This window comes from Mobula birostris, chromosome 1, assembly GCF_030028105.1.
Source record: "Mobula birostris isolate sMobBir1 chromosome 1, sMobBir1.hap1, whole genome shotgun sequence".
Classification (NCBI taxonomy): domain Eukaryota; kingdom Metazoa; phylum Chordata; class Chondrichthyes; order Myliobatiformes; family Myliobatidae; genus Mobula; species Mobula birostris.
Window position 1 is genome coordinate 26,666,110 of NC_092370.1, and position 21,690 is coordinate 26,687,799.

The 21,690-nt window shown below is 43.6% G+C and overlaps 1 protein-coding gene across 4 annotated transcripts in view; it reads left to right on the plus strand.

The window, feature by feature from the left end:
* Positions 1-1,017: 1,017 nt before the first annotated feature.
* LOC140195180 (uncharacterized) overlaps positions 1,018-21,690 on the plus strand; it is an 82,328-nt gene continuing 61,655 nt past the window's right edge. For 2 of the 4 annotated variants that reach the window (XM_072253076.1, XM_072253106.1), the window contains exons 1-2: positions 1,045-1,230; positions 1,327-1,387. In XM_072253076.1, the coding sequence (XP_072109177.1) occupies positions 1,137-1,230; positions 1,327-1,387 (155 nt within the window). In that variant the 5' untranslated portion in view covers positions 1,045-1,136. Of the gene's footprint in view, positions 1,231-1,326; positions 1,388-21,690 lie in introns of all 4 variants that reach the window. The other 2 variants (XM_072253087.1, XM_072253097.1) reach the window with 2 other exon arrangements.

The window sequence follows — 21,690 nt, forward strand, 5'->3', positions numbered from 1 at the left end:
TGAAGCATAACCCACTCAAACACACGTACATACCGCTGGGTACAACCTGCCGCATGCATGGAAGAGACTGCCGGTTCCACATTTGCTTCATTAGCTATCTCAGAACCAAAATGGAAGCAAGTAAACCTTGTTCCCAAGTGACTGTTTAAGAAGTAAGACCAGTCAGTGCAGTATATCCTAACTGCACAAGGTGTCACATCATTCCCACCATTTCAAATAGTAAGTTCTGAAAAAAAGTTTGAGCAGTTTGGTTGCTGATAAATGTGCCAGCCAACCACTGAAATAGTTAAATATGTAACACACACACAAAAATCACTAACAAATTTCACAACATATGCAGTGATAAAAACCTGATTCTGATAATGATGTAGAATCTTAACAAGTCAGGCAGCATCTACAGAGGGAAAGAAACAGTCAATATTTCGGCCAAGACACTACATCAAGTCTGGAAAGGGAGGTAACAGAAGCCAGTTCCCTCCATAATGCTGTCTGACTTGCTGAGGTTCTCCAGCAATTTTTGCGCGTCACTCAAGATTCCGGCATCTGCAGAATTTCTTATGTCTCTGGTTAAATGTGTTAGCCTGATCACCACACTCATCACCCGGCGAGTGCAAATTATAATTTTTGTGTGCATGGACCACAATGATTATCATCCTACGATTTTCAACCGTCATAAAAATCCGTCGTATAAGTGAATTTTTGCACCACAGAGACACAAAAGCCATTACATTCCAACATCTCCCGTGGCAACATTTCTAGGCGGTCCGGTTTGATGATCAGCTGAAGCTTTAAGAACTTCAGCTAAGGCAGGCTCACAGTAACCCACTGAGATCAATCAGGGTCGCACAAGAGTAATTGCAGATAATCTTTCTAATTAAAAAAAAGTTTTCGGCGAGCCCAGCTGCATCAATGGAAGGTCCCGCCCAACGCAGCTCCAGGAGCCAGTTCCGCCAAGTCTCCGGGCAGTTGGGACTGGCAGCTGTTGCTGTGGCAACCTTGTTTGCTGTTGACAGTGCAAACTTTGTACAGTGTGGTTGTAGAGGAAGGAATGAATCCAAGTGAAATGTCTGGTGAGAGTCATCCAGAAATTGTCAGTAACAAGACGTATTTCGGGGAAAAGTTTTACTTTGGCTGAAATGCTAGAGGCTGCATTAAGGCCAGTAAGGTGTTCACAGGCGCTCCCTTCAGAAGACGACGAGTTTTGGTCTTGTGTTTTATTTAGTCTTGATAGTGAGTTAATTCTTGCTTGACGAAGCGTATCGCTTAACTGTTGAATCCTATTGCCTTAAAAGTTTGTTAAAAAGTTAATTTATATTTTCTTTCTAGAAAAAATGAGAAATTCCAGTGGGAAATTGTTGAAGAAGAGCAATTTGCCGCTTAATTTCAGGTACAAGAATTAGTGCAAGCACTTTGTGTGTGTGTTGCACAATAATTAGAACGTTTTCATGATATGTTAACAGTATGTAATCACTCTTGAATGGACTACATCTTGTTTTTCTGGTCATCCTCACTTTGTACTTTGACAGATTTGAACTCGAAGTGGAAATATTGGCGACATTTTTGTGTTAAGTACTGTATGTCAATTGAATCCAATGTTATTAACAATTTGAAGATATATATTTCAAAGGGAAGAAATTGGAAAACAATCTTTTTTTCCTCTTGACTAACCCAAAAGAGAAATTTTAGATTTCTCATGAGGCATGGGCTATAAAGAACAAAAGTTAATTGTTATCTTTTGTATTTAAAGAAAAACACAAGAGCTGAGATTTTTACTTAGTTTTTCTTTAGTAAGGTGCTGACACATATGTTGTGCTGGCATAATGATGTATGTCATTCATGTACTTTTTGCATATAACACAATGAATTATCTAAACAAAAATACTTAATATTTACAATATTACTGAAATATTAAATACACTGCACTCCACACTGCTTAGTTATAAACTCCCAAGTGAATATTGAATGCATCTCAACTCCAATCTCAATCTCTCTCTCTCTCTTTTTTTATATATATATTTTTTCTCACTTTTCTGTATAATACAGCTACTATATAGACATCCATGGCATAATAAATTTTACATTGTCCCATTCAGGCCTAAAGATTTAATCACTGTGGAGGATTTCTTACTGTTGTGAGATAAAGTGTTTCCTTAAAAAGGGGTTACTCTGCTTGAGACATTATCAAGTGAGGCTGTGGAACAATCTCAGATTTTGGGGTGTCCTCTGTGATAGTTGTACGAGTTGACTCTGGGACTACGGGAAGAGGTTCTGATTGCTTTAGACACTCTTCTTCTCTAACAATTGCCTCTGCCCTCCTCAACTGATCGATGTGTCATCTTCAGATGACATCAGACGCAGTCTCCACTGTATAGGACAGTGTTCGAGTTCTATCCTTAATCTTTCCAAGTACCCACTTTTGATCATCTCTGTAGTCACTTGCTATGACTGCTTGTCCAGGAATGAAAGTGTGAACCACCTTGTTTGAGCAGCCCTCAATTTGTCTCAGCTGTTTGTCCTGCATACTCCTTGTGAGATTGGGTTTGAGGAGATCCAAGAGATGACCCCGGAACAGCTCTATTGTGATATGCAAAGAGGAAATTGGTGAGCATTTGATTCTGTGTCACTGTAGTGTGTTCTGCTGACATTACTTGCAGTGTGTTCTTTAGACTCTGGACAAACCTTTCCCCAAGCCACTTGTAACTGGGTGGTACGGTGCAGATGTAATATAGAAACATAGAAACATAGAAAACCTATAGCACAATACAGGCCCTTCGGCCTACAAAGTTGTACCGAACATGTCCCTACCTTAGAGATTACTAGGCTTACCCATAGCCCTCTATTTTTCTAAGCTCCACGTACCTACCCAAAAGTCTCTTAAAAGACCCTATCGTATCCGCCTCCACCACTGTTGCTGGCAGCGGTGGTGGAGCTGGATACTATATTATATTAATGCTATATTCTGCTTTTTGACCTACCAAAATGAGCTACTTCACACTTATCTGGGTTGAACTCCATCTGCCACTTCTCAGGCCAGTTTCGCATCCTATCAATGTCCTGCTGTAACCTCTGACAGCCCTCCACACTATCCACAATACCCCCAACCTTTGTGTCATATTCCATTCATGTTCAGGAATGACTGAAACTGTTCGACAGCAAACTGTTGTTCATTGTCACTGACTAAGTGTTCTGGAACACCAGTCCTTAACAAGAGGCTTCTCGCACATCAGTAGTGTGTGGGGCTGTAGTGGAGACTACTGGGAACATTTCTGGCCACTATAGAAACATAGAAAACATACAGCACAACACAGGCCCTTCGGCCCACAAAGCTGCACCGAACATGTCCCTACTTTAGAACTACCTAGGCTTTACCTATAGCCCTCTATTTTTCTAAGCTCCATGTAGCCATCCAGGAGTCTCTTAAAAGATCCTATTGTTTCTGCCTCCACCACCACTGCCGGCAGCCCATTCCATGCACTCACCACTCTCTGTGTGTAAAAAAAAACAAAAAAAAAAAGCATACCCCTGACATCTCCTCTGTACCTACTTCCAAGCACCTTAAACTTGTGCCTTCTTGTGGCAGCCATTTCAGCCCTGGGGAAAAAGCCTCTGACTATCCACACGATCAATGCCTTTCATCATCTTATACACCTCTATCAGGTCACCTCTCATCCTCCGTCGCTCCAAGGAGAAAAGGCCGAATTCACTCAACCTGTTTTCATAAGGCATGGTCCCCAATCCAGGCAACATCCTTGTAAATCTCCTCTGCTCCCTTTCTGTGGTTTCCACGTCCTTCCTGTAGTGAGGCGACCACAATTGAGCAAAGTACTCCAAGTGTGGTCTGACCAGGGTCCTATATAGCTGCAACATTACCTCACAGCTCCTAAATTCAATTCCACGATTGATGAAGGCTAATGCACCATACGCCTTCTTAACCACAGAGTCAACTGGCGCAGCTGCTTTGAGTGTCCTGTGGACTTGGACCCCGAAATCCCTCTGATCCTCCACACTGCCAAGAATTTTACCATTACTCTCTCCCCCCTCCCCCCTCCCCCCTCCCCCTCTCCACCACTCCCTCTTTCTCCCCTCGGTCAGTTAGTGCAGTTTGATATGTGCATCCTCGAGTGGCTGTACAGGCTGATCCTTGACAGGCACTGCTTGCCACGTACTTGGCAGGTGAGGCCTGGAGGGGCAGTAGGGGCAGAAGCTCTGTTGCAGCGCTTCCTGTGCCTTTCTTCTGTTGCCTCGTTGAGCTTGTTCTCAGCAGTGTCCACACCTTTTCTGATGGCGTCCTTCCACTGTGAGCAATCTTGAGCCAGATCCTCCCATGTTGATGGGGCAATGTCAGCTTTCTTGAGGCTCCTGTGCGGAACATCCTTGTACCGTAGTCGCTTTCGAGTACCACTGGACAGTTGGCCGTACAAGATGTCCTTGGGCAGTCTTCCATCAGGCATTCTGACAACATGTCCTGCCCAGTGCAGTTGGGCTGACATCACCAAGGTTGAAACTGCTGGCATTCTGGCTCGAGAGAGGACCTTGGTATTGGAGACCTTGTCTCACCAGCTGATCTTCATCAGAGAGCGTAGGTGACGCTGCTGCAGTTGGTCAAGCTGGCGTAAGTGTCTCTGATATGGGCACCATGTCTCACATCCATATAACAAGGTTGATATGACAATGGCCCTGTATACCTTGCACTTGGTGGCCAACCTGATGTTCTGTGGCCAATCGCGATCTTTCAGCTGACCAAAGGCAAAGCAGGCTTTTCTGGCTCTTGACTCAATCTCTGCATCCAGAGAAGCTGAGGATGTTATTATGCTGCCCAGGTAGCAAAACTTGTTGACAGCATTGAGACGACTGTCATCTGAGGACAGTTCGTTCTTCGTACTTGAGCCAGGAGCCGGTTGGTACAAAACTTCCGTCTTTTTCAGGCTGATTTTCAAGCTTTGGGCTAAACTGGCAAAGTGACTGGTGACCTCCTGTAAGTCTTCGAGAGAGTGGGCAACCAGTGCACAGTCATCAGCAAACTGTAGCTCATGCGCCACAATGTCCCTGACTTTTGTTTTTGCTCTCAGTCTTGCAAGGTTGAGGAGCCTGCTATCAGCCCTCATTTATAGGAAGACCCCTAACTTCAGGTCTGATGTGGCATCCTGAAGAACAGCAGCGAAGAATAGTCCAAAGAGTAGGAGCCAGAACACAACCCTGTTTTACACTGTTGCTGATGGAAAATGGGTCTGACAACTCACTACACATGTTGATACAGCCTTCCATGCCTTTGTGGAACTGACGGATGATGTTGGTTAGGCGTGGAGGGGGCAACCGAATTTTGGTAGGAGCTTCCGCAGACCATCTCTACCAACAGTGTCAAATGGTTTGGTTAGATCAACAAGTGTGACATAGAGACTTCTCTGCTACTCAACAAATTTCTCTTGGAGCTGTCTCAGTGAAAAGATCATATCCACTGTACTACAACCTGTTTGAAAACCACACTGGCTTTCTGGAAGGATGTTGTCACTGATGTTGGACACCAAGCATCTAAGGATGATCTTCGCGAGGCATTTTCCCGCAACTGACAGAAGAGAGGTGCCACGGTAATTGTTGCAGTCTCTCTTGTCTCCCTTGTTCTTGTAGATGGTCACGATTGATGCGTCTTTAAAGTCTTGTGGTAGTTCTGCAGCTCCCCACAACTTTGTGAACAGCTGGTGCAGGCACCATGTCAATGTGTGACCACCATACTGGTAGATCTCGGCTGCGATACTGTCAGGCCCTGGTGCTTTGTTGGGTTTTAGCTGTTTGATGGCTTTGATGACCTCATGAAGAGTAGGGGGAGCATCTAGATCGAACAGTATGGGTCGGGGGTGTGCTTTGCCCAGTGCTTCATTGGTGATGGTTCCTGGTCTGTTCAGCAGCTCGTGGAAGTGTTCTTGCCATCTTTTCATGTGCTCTGACTTCTCAGTGAAGATGGATGTACTGTCCTTGCTCAGGAGTTGTGAAGTGCCTTGTATTGATGGACCATACACAACCTTGATTGCTTCATAGAAGCTTCTTAAGTCATTACAGTCAGTGAAGGCTTGTAACTCCTTGGCCTTGTTCGCCCACCACTGGTCTTTCATAGCTCTGAGCTGCCTCTGCAGAGTTGACTTTGCTCTCAAAGGGGCAGGTTTTTTGGAACTTGAGTTTGGGTGTCGAAGAAGAGCCTGGTGTGCAGCTGCCTTAGCTCTTAGAAGGTCTTGCACAGACTGGTTGCTCTCAAACCAGTCCTGATGTTAGAGCTTGACTTTCCCTGAGGTGTCCTGGGCAGTGCTGTACACCGTTTCTTTCAAGGCATTCCAGTGCTCAGTAATATCGTCTGGTGGATTCTCAACCAGTCTGCTTAGAGCAGTTTTCATGGAGGATTTCAGGGCATCAGCACACTCGTGATGTTTCAGTTGGTGGTGTTCAGATTTTTTGGTGGTTTGGCAGCATTCAGTCTGCGTGGAGGTTTGATCGATAGACATAGATCCGACCACACCATTTGATGATCAGTTGAGCACTCAGTTCCACGCTTAGCTCTGGTGATACGAATATCAGAGATGTCTCGTTGTCGGGTGATGACATGGTCAATGAGGTTCCAGCTTTTAGATCGTGGATGCATTCATGTGCGTTTGAGCTTGTCTGGCAATCTGAACAGTGTGTTAGTAATGCACAGTTTGAATTCTGTGCACATCGAGAGGAGCAGTAGACCATTATCGTTACTGTTGCCAACCCCTTGGTGTCCAATCACACCAGGCCACACAGTGGACTTCTTGCCAACCCAAGCATTAAGGTCTCCCAGCAACAGCGGCTTATCGGAAGTTGCCACGCTGCTGATGGTGGTTTTCAGCTCACTGTAGAATGCCTGCTTGACTTCACTGGGACTAGTCAGAGTTGGGGCGTAAACGTTGACTGTGGTGAGGTGGTGTTTTCCTTGCAGAGGTGTACGTAAGGTCTGGATTCGGTCATTTACAGCAACAGGCAGGGTTGGTAGCTTTGCTGCGAGGCAGTTCGTGATAGCCAAGCACACACCAGATTCTCTTCGTTCTTCTTCGGGCCTGCCAGACCAGAAGAATGTGTACCCTCCTTTCTCTTCACAAAGCGCGCCCTCTCCAGCGAGTCGGGACTCCTGGAGAGCCGCAGTGCCCACTCTGTAGTCCTTGAGCACACGAGCAACAAGTGCAGTGCGTCTCTCTGGGCGATCTGAGTTAGCATTGTCCAACAAAGTTCGTATGTTCCATGAGGCGACGATCAGATTCTGCTTGTGATTCTTACCGTGAGAGTTGGATGACGCCCCCCCAGCGGCGGCAGACTGGCCAGGTTGGTGTGAGTGGGCTTTGCTTGAACTACCTTTTCTGGGCCCTTCCCTAATGATAGGGTGAGCAGTGCGTCCCTAAACAGGGCTGCTCAGACGCAGAGGGTGCTGCCTCACCAGATCTCCGCTCTGTAATCCATGTGCGGCCACTCTCCCCCTGCCGCCTGCACGCAGACTTGTGACTACGGCTCCCAGATGGTCAAGCCTACCACTTCGCCACTTGTCTGTCGCTACAGGACTTGGGTGTGTTGAGGATACCCCACTCCTCAGAAAGGAACAGTGTGTGCGTGAGTGGATTTTGGGTGAGTAGGGGGCTGCACAGGTCCAGACCCACCCTCTCGACATCCCCTCCCGGATCCAGCGGCATGGTGGGGTCCAAGACGGCTGGGGGAAGTTCTGTTGCAGTGAATGGCCAGACCAAGCTTCGATGCAAGGGATGCCCTTTCCCCGCTTCACGGCACGTGTTTGCTAGATGGCCGTTGACCCCACGAGGGGGTTCATCCGCCCTTTGACAGGTCTTGTTTTTTGTTCTGCAGGGTGTCTTGCCACCCTCCTCAGCAGGCAAGCCTGGTGGGGGAGCGGTTTAGTCACCGACCACCCGACCATGCGACAGGTAGTACTGGGTTACATGGTACCAGTAGCACTTAGACGAGTGACCTGACATCATTTACCATTAATACTATATTCTGCCATCGTATTTGATCTACCAAAATGAACCACTTCATACTTACCTGGGTTGAACTCCATCTGTCACTTCTCAGCCCTCCACACGATCCACAACACCCCCAACCTTTGTGTCATCAGCAAACTTACTAACCCATCCCTCCACTTCCTCATCCAGGTCACTTATAAAAAATCATGAAGAGTAAGCGTCCCAGAACAGATCCCTGAGGCACACAACTGGTCACCGACCTCCATGCAGAATATGACCTGTCTACAACTAGTCTTTATCTTCTGTGGGCAAGTCAGTTCTGGATCCACAGAGCAATGTCCCATTGGATCCCATGCCTCTTTACTTTCTCAATAAGCTTGTCCAACCTCTCCCTATAACTTAATCCCTCAAGTCCTGGCAATCTTTTAAATCTTTCCCAGACTCTTTCCAGTTTAATAACATTTTTTCTATAGCAGGATGACCAAAACTGAATATAATATTTCAAGTGTATGACCAAGAAATTTGTGCTCATGAATGGTTCAGCAAAATTCATATGGATTCTCTGCCAGGAGAATGCAGGCCATTTCTGGGGATGGAGAGTTGCTGCTCTTGGCATCTGTCTGATGTGTTGGCATTCTGAACAGTGCATGCAAGCCACTCAATCTGCTGATCTATCCCACGCCATCAGACAAAGCTTTGAGCCAATGTCTCCATTCTGACCATGCCTAGATGGTTGGCATGTAGCTCCTCCAACACCTTAGCTCTCAGCAAATCTCAATCCCCATATAAGGCCACCCCAATCAAGGGCAAGTTCATCCCAGCACTGGTAAAAATGAGGAACTAGAATTTTTGCTGGACATTCCAGCCATTTTATGTGGCCGTACAGACCTGAGAGTGCAGGGCCTTTTCTGGTTTCCCTTTGGATCATCTCTGCTGTAATAAGAAAACATTTGATTTGCAATAGGGAAGATACATCAAGAGCAGTGTCCTTTTTTGTAAATTTTTCAGGTGTTTCTTTTTCCAAGGGTAAATGGAACAATCTATCAGCATTTCTATGATTAATTGTCCTCTTGAAATTGTATCTCTGCATTTATGCTGCTGTTAGTGGAACACCCTTCTGTGGATTGAAAATGGATACTGGTGGTTGATGATTGGTAATGAGGGTAAACTCTTTGCCATGCAGGTACTGGTTGAAATGTTTTAAACCCCAAACCAGACTGAAGGCCTCTCTGTCAATCTGTGTGAAATTTTTCTCTGCAGTGGTAAGGGAACGTGATGCATATGTTATAGGGTGTTCACTTCCATAACTCATAACATGCGACGTGACTGCACCTATACCTTATGGCGGAGCATCACAGGCAAGTTTCACTGGATGATATAGATCATAATATGTGAGTACAGTGTCTGATATCACCATTTCCTTTTAGAAAGCAACCTCACGCTGTTTTGCCCATTGCAATTTCTTCCTGATCTGTGGTAATGAGATCACAGTAGCCAGGTTTGGCAGGAACCTGTTACTACTTACTTACTGCCTATTTCTTACTGCTTGTGTTTAGGGCAGCAATGAAGGTCCTCTATTTTTGTCTGTCCTTGGCCATACCATTACACACAGATATAGAAGGAGTCTTCTTTGCTGTTTCTGTAACAATTTTTTTTGATCAATCAGGGTTGCTAGCTCTGAAGTGAGTCCCTGAACCTGGAGGACTGGTGGATCACTCTCAGTCTGACCTCTACCCTTTGACCTGTTTGGCCACAAGCCAAAGCACAAGGCCATGACTCCAGCCAACATAGCTCTATGGGTCATTGAGGCATGTAAGCCTCCAAACCCTACAACAAGGTTGTGGCTCCCTTTGTGGAGGAACCTGAAACAGTAATTGACAAATCCTAAAAAAGATCACAACTCTGACAAGTCTTTTGGCCTTGGGGCATCCACCACTGCTTGAATTTTCTCAGCACACTTGTGTAAATCTTGTATATCAATGGTGTGACCACAGTAAATGAAGCTTGGTTTAAAAAGTTCACACTTAATCGCATCGTGCTCTGTGCCTATAATCTTCTAATTTTTTAAACACAGTTGTGAGATTTTGGAGATGCCCCTTGTCATCCTCACCAGTAACAATGATGTCATCCAGGTAACACTGAGTGCCTGGGCAGCCTTGCAGCACCTGGCCCATACCTTTCTGCTCAAGTGCAGGTGCAGATGCTACTCTAAAAATAAGCCTATTATAGTAATAAAGCCCTTTGTGAGCGTTTATGGTGAGAAATGCTTTAGAATCTTCTTCCATCTCCATCTGTAGGTAGGCCTCAGCTAAATCGACTTTGCTGAAGTGTTTTCCTCCAGAAAGGTTTACAAAGATATCCTCCAAACTGGGCAGAGGGTATCGATCAACTTTCAGTACTGGGTTGATCACCACAGATCCTGATAGACCCATCCTTCTTTCTCCTGGAACCACTGGCATTGCCCATGGGATCTACTCAATCTTGGAAAGAATTCCTTCAGCCTCCATGAGATCTAGCTCATTGGCTACTTTATTGCAGATGGAATAAGGAATCCGATAGGCTTTGTAAAACTTGGGTGTGGCATTTTCGTTTAACACTATTTTACCTTTGATATGTGTGAATCAGTGCCATCCTTGAACATTGCAGTGGCATCATCCAGTACCTTTCTTAATTTGCTTTCAGTTGACTCTTGCAGGCGATGTGGCAAGTGAGTGGTGGATGGATCTCCGATTAAATTGTATTTGTCTCAACTAGACATGACCCCACAAAGCTGGCTCTTCTGTTTTTACCACATACAAGCCCAGAGTGGCTTGTTGGTTTTTCTGTTTCACTGTTACGAATGTCATTCCCACAGGAGTTTAATTTTCTCCAGTATAAGTTTTTAAATTGAATATCTTTAGACTTCAGTTCAGTATCTTTGAAATGCTGTTCAAACTCATTTTGTGGAATGACTGAATCAGCCTCACTAGTGTCCAATTCCATAATTAATTTTCTGTTCACTTCTGGTGTAAGCTATATTGCTTGTCTCTTTTTAGTTTTCACATAGTAAATCTCAAGGCTATACAGTCTTGTGTCACACTCACCATTGTCAAAATTTTCATCAACAGCATGCAAATAAGTGCTCTCTTTGAAACTGCAACTTAACTTTATAGCTTTTTCTCTTCCCTGTGCAGTCCGGCATGCTCTTTGCATGTGTCCTACTTGGTTGCATTTTCTGACCCTGCCACAACGGTAACACAGTTTGTTCAACCAAGCATGTTTCTGTTTAGATGTTGCAAATTTGTTCACACTCACTTTTATTCCTGACTACAACTCAGTTGCATCTGTCTGTGGTTTCCGTTGATACATTCCATTACTATTTCAACTGCACTTTTACACGTAAGTTGTGCTTCAGTTTTTGAATTCTTTCTTTTAAGATTTCACAAGCTAAACAATCTCTCAGTGCATCATTAAACCAACATTAAACTGACAATGCTCGGGCAATCTCTTCAATTCAGCCACGTGAGCTGAAATGGACACCCCTTCTTTTTGATTCTGCTTATGCAACCTAAAGCATTCTGCATTCAGCAATGATTTCACTTCTAAATGTTCCTGCATTACTTTCACAACATCAGCAAAGGTAATTTCAGCTGGTTTCGTTCGGGCAGTTAAACTTCTAACCAAACTGTATGCTTTTCCACCCAGCAATACCGGCAGTCATTTTTCATTGGTTATTTCCTTTGCTTCAAAATAATTCTCAATTCATTCAGTATAAATCATCCAGTTATCTGTTGTGCGATCAAATACATCTGCCTTTCAGATGTAGCCAGCCATTTCTGCCTCTTTAAAGAATGTATTATTATTATCACCTGGCAATCACTGTTTATGAACCCATAGCCGTACTCATTGTTTGCTAATTTCAAAGATTTTCTGCCCTCTTTTTTACTCAAACGTCTCTCACCTTCCAAAGAAAAGTGTGTTGCACTTCAATAGGTAGGTGGCTGTCTCAGGTTCGTTTTAAAACTTCCTTGACTGTTATGTTTTGTAACTCTAGTAACTAATCAAAAGAAAAACACAGGAGCTGGGATATTCGCCTATTTATTTATTTTTCTTTGGTATGCCACTCACATATGACGTGGTAGCGTAATGACATATAATACATACTTCTAACGTATAATCTAAAATGAATCAGGTGAACAAAGAGTGCTCAATCAAACAATATATTTACATTATTACTCATTACTGAAATATTAAATACACTAAGAGCTTAAAAAGCATACTGTTAATTTGCAGTACTTTTTAAATTTTGCACTTCAAACTATAGGAAGAAAATAGATTTACTTGGGGCATAACTGATCTATTAGTTAGCTGCTTAGTATTAGTAAAGGAATGCAATTGTGTAGTATAGAATTTAATATAAAATTCTTGGTGTTTTCAATAGCTGAATGGTCCAGAGTGGGGGCTACAGGAACAAGGTTTAAGATATTCAAGATGTAATATGGGAAATAAGATTCAAGATTGTTTTGTGTCATTTCCAGTACACAAGTGTAAAGGAGGATGAAATAATTGCTACTCTGGATCCAATGCAGCACAAATAAACCATAATATGTAATCAGAAAGCTTATATACGCACTGTACAGTAGGTGGCTGACTGGAAGTGATTAAGTAGTGCCGGTGAGGGGTGTGGAGGTGTGGGTTAGTGGGCAGAAGCTTTACTTCTTGTGGAAAGTAACTCTTTTTGAGACTAGTGGTCGTGGCGTGGATGCTCCATACCTTACTCCCTGATGGGAATGAGACAAAAAGTCCATGAGCAGGGTGGGTGGGATCTTTCATGATGTTACTGGCTCTTTTCCAGCACCTTTCTGTACATACGTCCTTGGTGGCAGGTAGGCTGGTGCCGGTGCATTGGGTAGTTTTGACTATCCATTGAATAGCCCTCCTGTCTGCCATAGTGCAGTTTCTGTATGATACAATGATGCAGCATGTTAGGATGGTCTCTACTGCGCATCTGTAAAATGACATGACTATAGATGTGCATAGTCCAGCTCTCTTCAGCCTCCTCAGAAAGTAGAGGCATTGGTGAACTTTCCTGATTGTATGGGATATGTTCTGGGACCACGAGAGGATGTGCAGTCCCAGGAGTTTCAAACTGTTTGCACTTTCCACTGCTGTGCTGCCAATGTAAAGAGGGGTGTGGGTGGTGTGAGTTCTCCTGAAGTTGATTACCATCTTTATTGTCTTGTTGACATTGAGGAAGAGGTTATTTGCCTGGTACCAGACCCCAAGCTCTACCACCTCCACTCTGTAGGCCATCGTTGGTGATGAGCCCCACCATGTCGTTGTTATTGGCAAACTTGACAATGTAATTACTCAGGTGCTTGGCCATGCAGTCATGTGCGAGCAGAATGTACAGCAATGGGCTCTGCACACAGCCCTGGGAGTCACCCATGTTGAGAATGATGGGAAGGGAGGAGCAGTTGTGCATTCTGACTGTCTGAGGACTGTTAGTTAGGAAGTACAACTCCCAACTGCACAGTGGTGTTTTTAGACCAAGAAGTAGAAGTTTGTTCACCAAGGTCTATGAACCAGCGTTCTGATATAAGTGCAAACAACAGGAATTCTGCAGATGCTGGAAATTCAAGCAACACACATCAAAGATGCTGGTGAACGCAGCAGGCCAGGCAGCATCTCTAGGAAGAAGTGCAGTCGACGTTTCAGGCTGAGACCCTTCGTCAGGACTAACTGAAGGAAGAGTGAGTAAGGGATTACATTCTGATATAAGTGTCCTTCTTTTCTAAGTGTGTCAGGGCCAGATGCATGACAGATGCTATGGCATCTTTTGCAGAATGATAAGAGAAAGAGTTGACATTCAATTTCATTGTTAGTGACTGGAGCAAGAAAACTAAGGTGACATTCAAGAATAGATTAGGTAGCTAGATGGACATAAAGGCGATAAAAGAAAATGGAACTAGAACAGTTAAGTATTAAAATATAATATTCTCTGACGTGGAGATAAATTGTTAATCTTTATGGTCTTGGGCAGAGAATTTCAGCATTGGAGCTTCCTTGTATTTTTATGTATAAACCCACACCTGGGATCATTCAAATCAGTATGCATTGAAAACTGAGCAGGTGGGTTGGGGTGCTACATAGCACCATAAGTCACAGGGGCAGGATTAGGCCTTTCGTCCCATTGAGTCTGTTCTGCCATTGCATCACAGCTGATTTATTATTCCTCTCAACTCTATTCCCCCGCCTTCTCCCGAAACCTTTGATACCCTTACTAATCAAGGACCTATCAACTTCTGCTTTAAATACACCCAATGACTTGGCCTCTTCATGTTCACTCCATCTAATCCTTTCAATATTCAGTAGATTTCAATGGGAACCCCCATACTTATAAATTCTAGCCAGTACAGGCCCAGAGCCATCAAATGCTCCTCATGCATTAACCCTTTCATTCCTGGGTCAGAGCATGTTCCTAGTTTGTAAGTTAAGTAAAGAAAATTGACAATTGCAGTTTACTAGCTTTTTCAGTAGAATTAAGAATTAGGTGTAAAAGATGGAATTATTTTCCACTAAATATACTTTCCACTTTGGTAGAAGAAATGCAAGGGTTGACTATTTTCTAAATAAAGAGAAAATACTAAAAACTGAAGTGCAAAGGGACTTGAGTCCCTTTAATCCCTATAAATGGTGAGCCTTTATAAGAGACTAGTCAGGCTGCACTTAGAGTATTGCCAACAGTTTTGGACCCCATATCTTAGAAAGGATGTGTTGTCATTGGAGAGAGTCCAGAGGAGGTTCACGAGGATGATTCAGGGAATGAAGAGATTACCATATGAGGAGTGTTTGGCGGCTTTGGGCCTGTATTCAGTGGAATTTAGAAGAACGTGGTGGAATCTCATTGAAACCTACCGAATGTTGAAAGGACCAGGTAGGGTGGATGTGGAAAGGATGTTTCCTGTGGTAGAGGTGTCCATAACTAGAGGGCACAGCCTCAAAATTGAGGGGCGACCTTTTAGAATAGAGGTAAGAAGGAAATGTTTTAGCTGGAGAATAATGAAGGTGGAAGTTGATTGTTTCCTGATTGGTCAGGACATCAAAGGGTATGGCGAGAAGGCAGGTGTATGGTGTTGAGTGGGATCCCGAATCAGCTATGATGGAATGGCACAGCAGACCTGATGGGCTGAATGGTCTAATTTTGCTCCTATGATAATGTCTGTTGTGTGCTGGGGCAGCAGGCTGAGGGTAGCAGACACCAACAGATCAACAAACTCATTCGTAAGGCCAGTGATGTTGTGGGGATGGAACTGGACTCTCTCACGGTGGTGTCTGAAAAGAGGATGCTGTCCAAGTTGCATGCCATCTTGGACAATGTCTCCCATCCACTACATAATGTACTGGTTGGGCACAGGAGTACATTCAGCCAGAGACTCATTCCACCGAGATGCAGTACAGAGCGTCATAGGAGGTCATTCCTGCCTGTGGCCATCAAACTTTACAACTCCTCCCTTGGAGGGTCAGACACCCTGAGCCAATAGGCTGGTCCTGGACTTATTTCATAATTTACTGGCATAATTTACATATTACTATTTAACTATTTATGGTTCTATTACTATTTATTATTTATGGTGCAACTGTAACAAAAACCAATTTCCCCCGGGATCAATAAAGTATGACTATGACTATGTCTTATGGGTGTCCTTGTGCAGGATTCCCTGAAGATTAATTTGCAGCTTGATGAGGAAGGTAAATGTGATGTAAGCATTCATTTCAAGAGGACTAGAATATAAAAGGATGTAATATTGAGACTTTATAAAGCGCTGGTGAGGCCTCACTTGGAGTATTGTGAGCAGCTTGGGTCCCCTTATCTTAGAAAGGATGTGCTGAACTGGAGAGGATTCAAAGGAGGTTCATGAAAATGATTCCATAAGACCATAAGACAAAGGAGCAGAAGTAGGCCATTCGGCCCATCGAGTCTGCTCCGCCATTTTATCATGAGCTGATCCATTTTATCCTATTTAGTCCCACTGCCCCGCCTTCTCACCATAACCTTTGATGCCCTGGCTACTCAGATACCTATCAATCTCTGCCTTAAAGACACCCAATGACTTGGCCTCCACTGCTGCCTGTGGCAACAAATTCCATAGATTCACCACCCTCTGACTAAAAAAATTTTTTCGCATTTCTGTTCTGAAAGGGCGCCCTTCAATCCTGAAGTCATGCCCTCTCGTACGAGACTCCCCCATCATGGGAAACAACTTTGCCACATCCACTCTGTCCATGCCTTTTAACATTCGAAATGTTTCTATGAGGTCTCCCCTCATTCTTCTAAACTCCAAGGAATACAGTCCAAGAGCGGACAAACGTTCCTCATATGTTAACCCTCTCATTCCTGGAATCATTCTAGTGAATCTTCTCTGTACCCTCTCCAATGTCAGCACATCCTTTCCTAAATAAGGAGACCAAAACTGCCCACAGTACTCCAAGTGAGGTCTCACCAGCACCTTATAGAGCCTCAACATCACATCCCTGCTCCTATACTCTATTCCTCTAGAAATGAATGCCAACATTGCATTCGCCTTCTTCACTACCGACTCAACCTGGAGGTTAACTTTAAGGAAATCCTGTACGAGGACTCCCAAGTCCCGTTGCATCTCAGAACTTTGAATTCTTTCCCCATTTAAATAATAGTCTGCCCGTTTATTTTTTCTGCCAAAGTGCATAACCATACACTTTCCAACATTGTACTTCATTTGCCGCTTCTCTGCCCATTCTTCCAATCTATCCAAGTCTCTCTGCAGACTCTCCGTTTCCTCAGCACTACCGGCCCCTCCACCTATCTTCGTATCGTCAGCAAACTTAGCCACAAAGCCCTCTATTCCATAATCCAAATCGTTGATGTACAATGTAAAAAGAAGCGGCCCCAACACTGATCCCTGCGGAACGCCACTGGTAACCGGCAGCCAACCAGAATAGGATCCCTTTATTCCCACTCTCTGTTTCCTGCCGATCAGCCAACGCTCTATCCACGTATGTAACTTTCCTGTAATTCCATGGGCTCTTACCTTGTTAAGCAGCCTCGTGTGGCACCTTGTCAAAGGCCTTCTGAAAATCCAAATATACAACATCCACTGCATCTCCCTTGACTAGCCTACTTGTAATTTCCTCAAAAAATTGTAATAGGTTTGTCAGGCAAGATTTTCCTTTAAGGAATCCATGCTGAGTTCTGCCTATCTTGTCATATGCCTCCAGGTACTCTGTAACCTCATCTTTGACAATCGACTCCAACAACTTCTCAACCACCGACGTCAAGCTAACAGGTCTATAATTTCCTTTTTGCTTCCTTGCCCCCTTCTTAAATAGCGGAGTGACATTTGCAATCTTCCAGTCCTCCGGAACCATGCCAGAATCTATTGACTTTTGAAAGATCATCGCTAATGCCTCCGCAATCTCCACAGCTACTTCCTTTAGAAAACGAGGGTGCATTCTATCTGGTCCAGAAGATTTATCGACCTTTAGCCTATTCAGCTTCCTGAGTACTTTCTCTGTCGTAATTGTGACTGCGCACACTTCTCTTCCCTGCCACCTTTGAGTGTCTGGTATCCTGCTGTCTTCCTCAGTGAAGACTGATGCAAAATACTTGTTCAGTTCCTCTGCCATCTCCTCATCTCCCATTACAATTTCTCCAGTATCATTTTCTATTGGTCCTATATCTACTCTCACCTGTCTTTCACTCTTTATATAGTTGAAAAAGCTCTTAGTATCCTCTTCGATATTATTTGCTAGTTTCCTTTCATAGTTAATCTTTTCTCTCTTAATGACCTTCTTGGTTTCCTTTTGTAAGGTTTTAAAGACTTCCCAATCCTCTGTCTTCCCACTAATTTTTGCTTCCTTGTATGCCCTCTCCTTAGCTTTAACTTTGGCTTTGACTTCTTTTGCCAACCACGGTTGCATCCTTTTTCCACTCGAAAATTTCTTCTTTTTTGGAATATACCTGTCTTGCACATTCCTCATTTCTCGCCTCCGGTTCATTACACAATACCCAATCCAGTACAGCCGATCCCCTAGTGGGCTCAACAACAAGCTGTTCTAAAAAGCCATCTCGCAGACATTCTACAAATTCTCTCTCTTGAGATCCAGTGCTGACCTGATTTTTCCAATCTACTCGCATGTTAAAATCCCCCACAATTATCATAACACTGCCCTTCTGACAAGCCTTTTCTATTTACAGTTGTAATTTTTAATCCACATCACTGCAGCTGTTTGGAGGCCTATAAATAACTGCCATCAGGGTCCTTTTACCCCTGCGATTCCTTAGCTCAACCATAAAGATTCTGCACCTTCCGATCCTATATCACCTCTTTCTAATGATTTAATATCATTTCTTACCAATAAAGCCACGCCTCCCCCTCTGCCTACCTTCCTATCCTTCCGATACACCGTGTATCCTTGGACGTTCAGCTCCCAGAGACCTGCATCCTTTAGCCAGGTCTCAGTGATGGCCACAATATCATACCTGCCAATCTGTAGCTGTACAGCAAGATCATCCACCTTATTTCTTATGCTGCGTGCATTTAAGTACAACACCTTAAGACCAGTATTTGATACTTTTTGCTTTGATTTCACTGCAACTTTAATGCACTGCAACTCATCCCAATGGCTACACATTTGCCCCATCACCTGCCTGTCTTTCCTGACATCTTTACTGCTCACTATCTTAGATTTATTTCTGTTTTCCCGTTCCTCCGCTCTATCATTCCGGTTCCCATCCCCCTGCCAAATTAGTTTAAACCCTCCCTAACAGCTCTATTAAACTTTCCCGCCAGGATATTGGTCCCCTTCGGGTTCAGGTGTAACCTGTCCTTTTTGAACAGGTCATACTTCCCCCAGAAGAGATCCCAATTATCCAAGAATCTGAAGCCCTGCCCCCTACACCAGCCTCTCAGCCACGCATTCATCTGCCTGATCCGACTATTCTTGCCCTCGCTAGCACATGGCACAGGTAGCAATCCCGAGATTACTACCCTGGAGGTCCTGCTTCTCAGCTTCCTTCCTAACTCCTGGAAATCTCTCTTCAGGACCTCCTCCTTTGTCCTATCTATGTCATTGGTACCAACATGTACCAAGACAACTGGCTGCTCACCCTCCCTCTTTAGAATATTCTAGACCCGATCCGAGACATCCCGTGCCCTGGCACCTGGGAGGCAACACACCATGCGGGTATCTCTGTAATGATTCCAGGATTGAATGGCTTGTCCTATGAAGAGTGTTTGTTGGCTCTGGGCCTGTATTTACTGGAATTCAGCAGAATGAGCAGTGACCTCATTGAAACCTATCAAACGGTGAAAAGCCTTGATAGAGCAGATGTGGAGAGGATGTCTCCTATGTTGGAAGAGTCTAACGTCAGAGGACACTGCCTCAGAATAGAGGGGAAACCTTTTATAACTTCAGCCAGAGAATGGTGAATTTGTGGAATTCTTTGCCATAGGCAACTGTGCTTTAAGTATGCATATTTAAAGCAGAGGTTGATAGATTCTTGATTGGTCAGGGCATGAGGGGATACAGGGAGAATGCAGGAGACTGAAACTGAGAGGAAAATTGGATCAGCCATGATGAAATGGTAGAGCAGACTCAATCAGCCAAGTGGCTTTATTCTGTTCCTATATCTAATGGTCTTATGGTAACTTCTGCAAAATAGTTTCGTAAATCTTGCTGGCATCACTTCAGGAGTAGTATCTGTCAGATTTGTGCTTTTTAAATTGCAGAAGTGATAATTCCAAAAGCATTTGTTCCTTATTATCTAATCAGTTAAGAAGGAGAGTGTGTCAACAACCTCCTTAAATTGTTGACAGTAAAAGTACAAGGTACGCTAGCAAAATCACAAATAATGGTCATCATTCAAGATAAGGGAAAGATAATTTAAAAGTGACTTGCTTTAAAATTTTTTTATTGCAGCTGATGGTGGCTATCTGGAATTCTCTGTCCCAGAGGATTGTGGTGGCTCGATCACTATGAGTATTTAAAGTAGTGGGTCTGTATTTTTGAAAGATTGGGAAATTCTGAGTTCTGAAACTGGCCGTTCAGCCATGAACACACTGAATGGCAGGCAGGCCTGAGGGGTCATGTGGCATATTTCTGATCCTTTTCTTGAGTTCTGGAACATGGTACCCTCTTTCAGGGATTTCATTCTGACCCTGCCCAAGTTGTCTAAACATTCTTTACACTTATGACTGTGCGGCTGAACATACCCCCAATGCCATATTTAAGTTTACTGACGACACCACTGTGGCTGGCCGAATCAAAGCTGGTGATGAATCAGCATATAGAAGTGAGATTGAAAATCTGGCTGTGGTTGCACAACAACAACCTCATACTCAATGTCAGCAAAACCAAGGAGGTGATTATTGGCTTTAGGAGGAGAGAACTGGAGGGCCATGAGCCAGTCTTCGTCGGGGGATTAGCAACTTTAAATTCCTCAGTGTTATTTCCAATAACCTGTCCTGGCACCACTCATAAGTGCAATTATGAAGATAGCACGGCAGTGTCTCTACTTCCTTAGAAATTATGAAGAATCGGTATGACACCTAAAACTTTGATAAACTTCTATAGATGTGTGGTGGAGAGTATATTGACTGGCTGCATCACCACCTGTTTTGGAAACACCCAATGCCCTTAAATGAAAAATCCTACAAAAGCTCCCAACTGCGATGTTATGAAAGTATGAAAACATCATAATTTAGAGCTGTGAGCTTTCCCACTAAATCCACCCTCTCCCACCCCACCTTCACAAAACAGTAACACAAAAATATAGGAGAAGAAGTCAGCTATTTGGCACTCAGTCCTATCCTGCCAGTTAATATAATTATGCCTGATATCAGCTGACCTTAGCTCCTCTTGTATGTTATTTCCCAATGCCCCTCTATTTATTGATCTATCAAATATTTATCCAGCTCCACTTTATACACTTATGATCCAGTTTCCATCATCTGCCAAGGTAAAGAATTCCAGAGGTTCACCGCACTCTGTGAGAAAAGTTCCTGTATGCCTCCATCTTAAGTGATAGGCCTCTTATCTTATAGTTGTGATTTCTTGTTTAAGACCATCTAACTCTTAAAAACATTCCAAAATTCACTGTGCTTTATAAGTTTCAATAAGGGCATACCTCATTCCTCAGTAATAAAATAAACAAGGAATACAGGCTTAAACTATTTAGTTTCCCTTGGCAGGTCAACCATGACAACAATAAGACATTCACGAGAACTGAGAAAGCTATAAAGTTTTGTGTATGTGTGATTAAAAATATCTGTGTAAATATTTGGGAGAAGTCAAACATCTCAGTATCCACAACTTAAATGAGTTTTTGCATTACAAACTAGATCAAGATTAAACAATCATTATTTGATGATATGTTGAACTATACAGTATAATCAAATTAATTTACACAGGAGTAAGAAACTCAATAGTATCATTGCTGATTCAGCATTTGTCAAGTTCACTTTCCGGCACTTTCCCTTCATGCTTGATTCTGCCAATAATTAGAAATCTATTGATCTCAGTATTAAATATATCCAGTGGCTCTGTCTCAAGTTGCCTGTGGCAAGGAGCTTCAAAGGCTCTAAAGGTTTCTGAGAGGAAAAAAAATCCCTCTTCTTACCCCTTGTTCTAACACAATACCTGAACTCTCCCATAAAGTGAACATCCTTTCATGATTTTTCCTGTTGTAGCCCCCCTA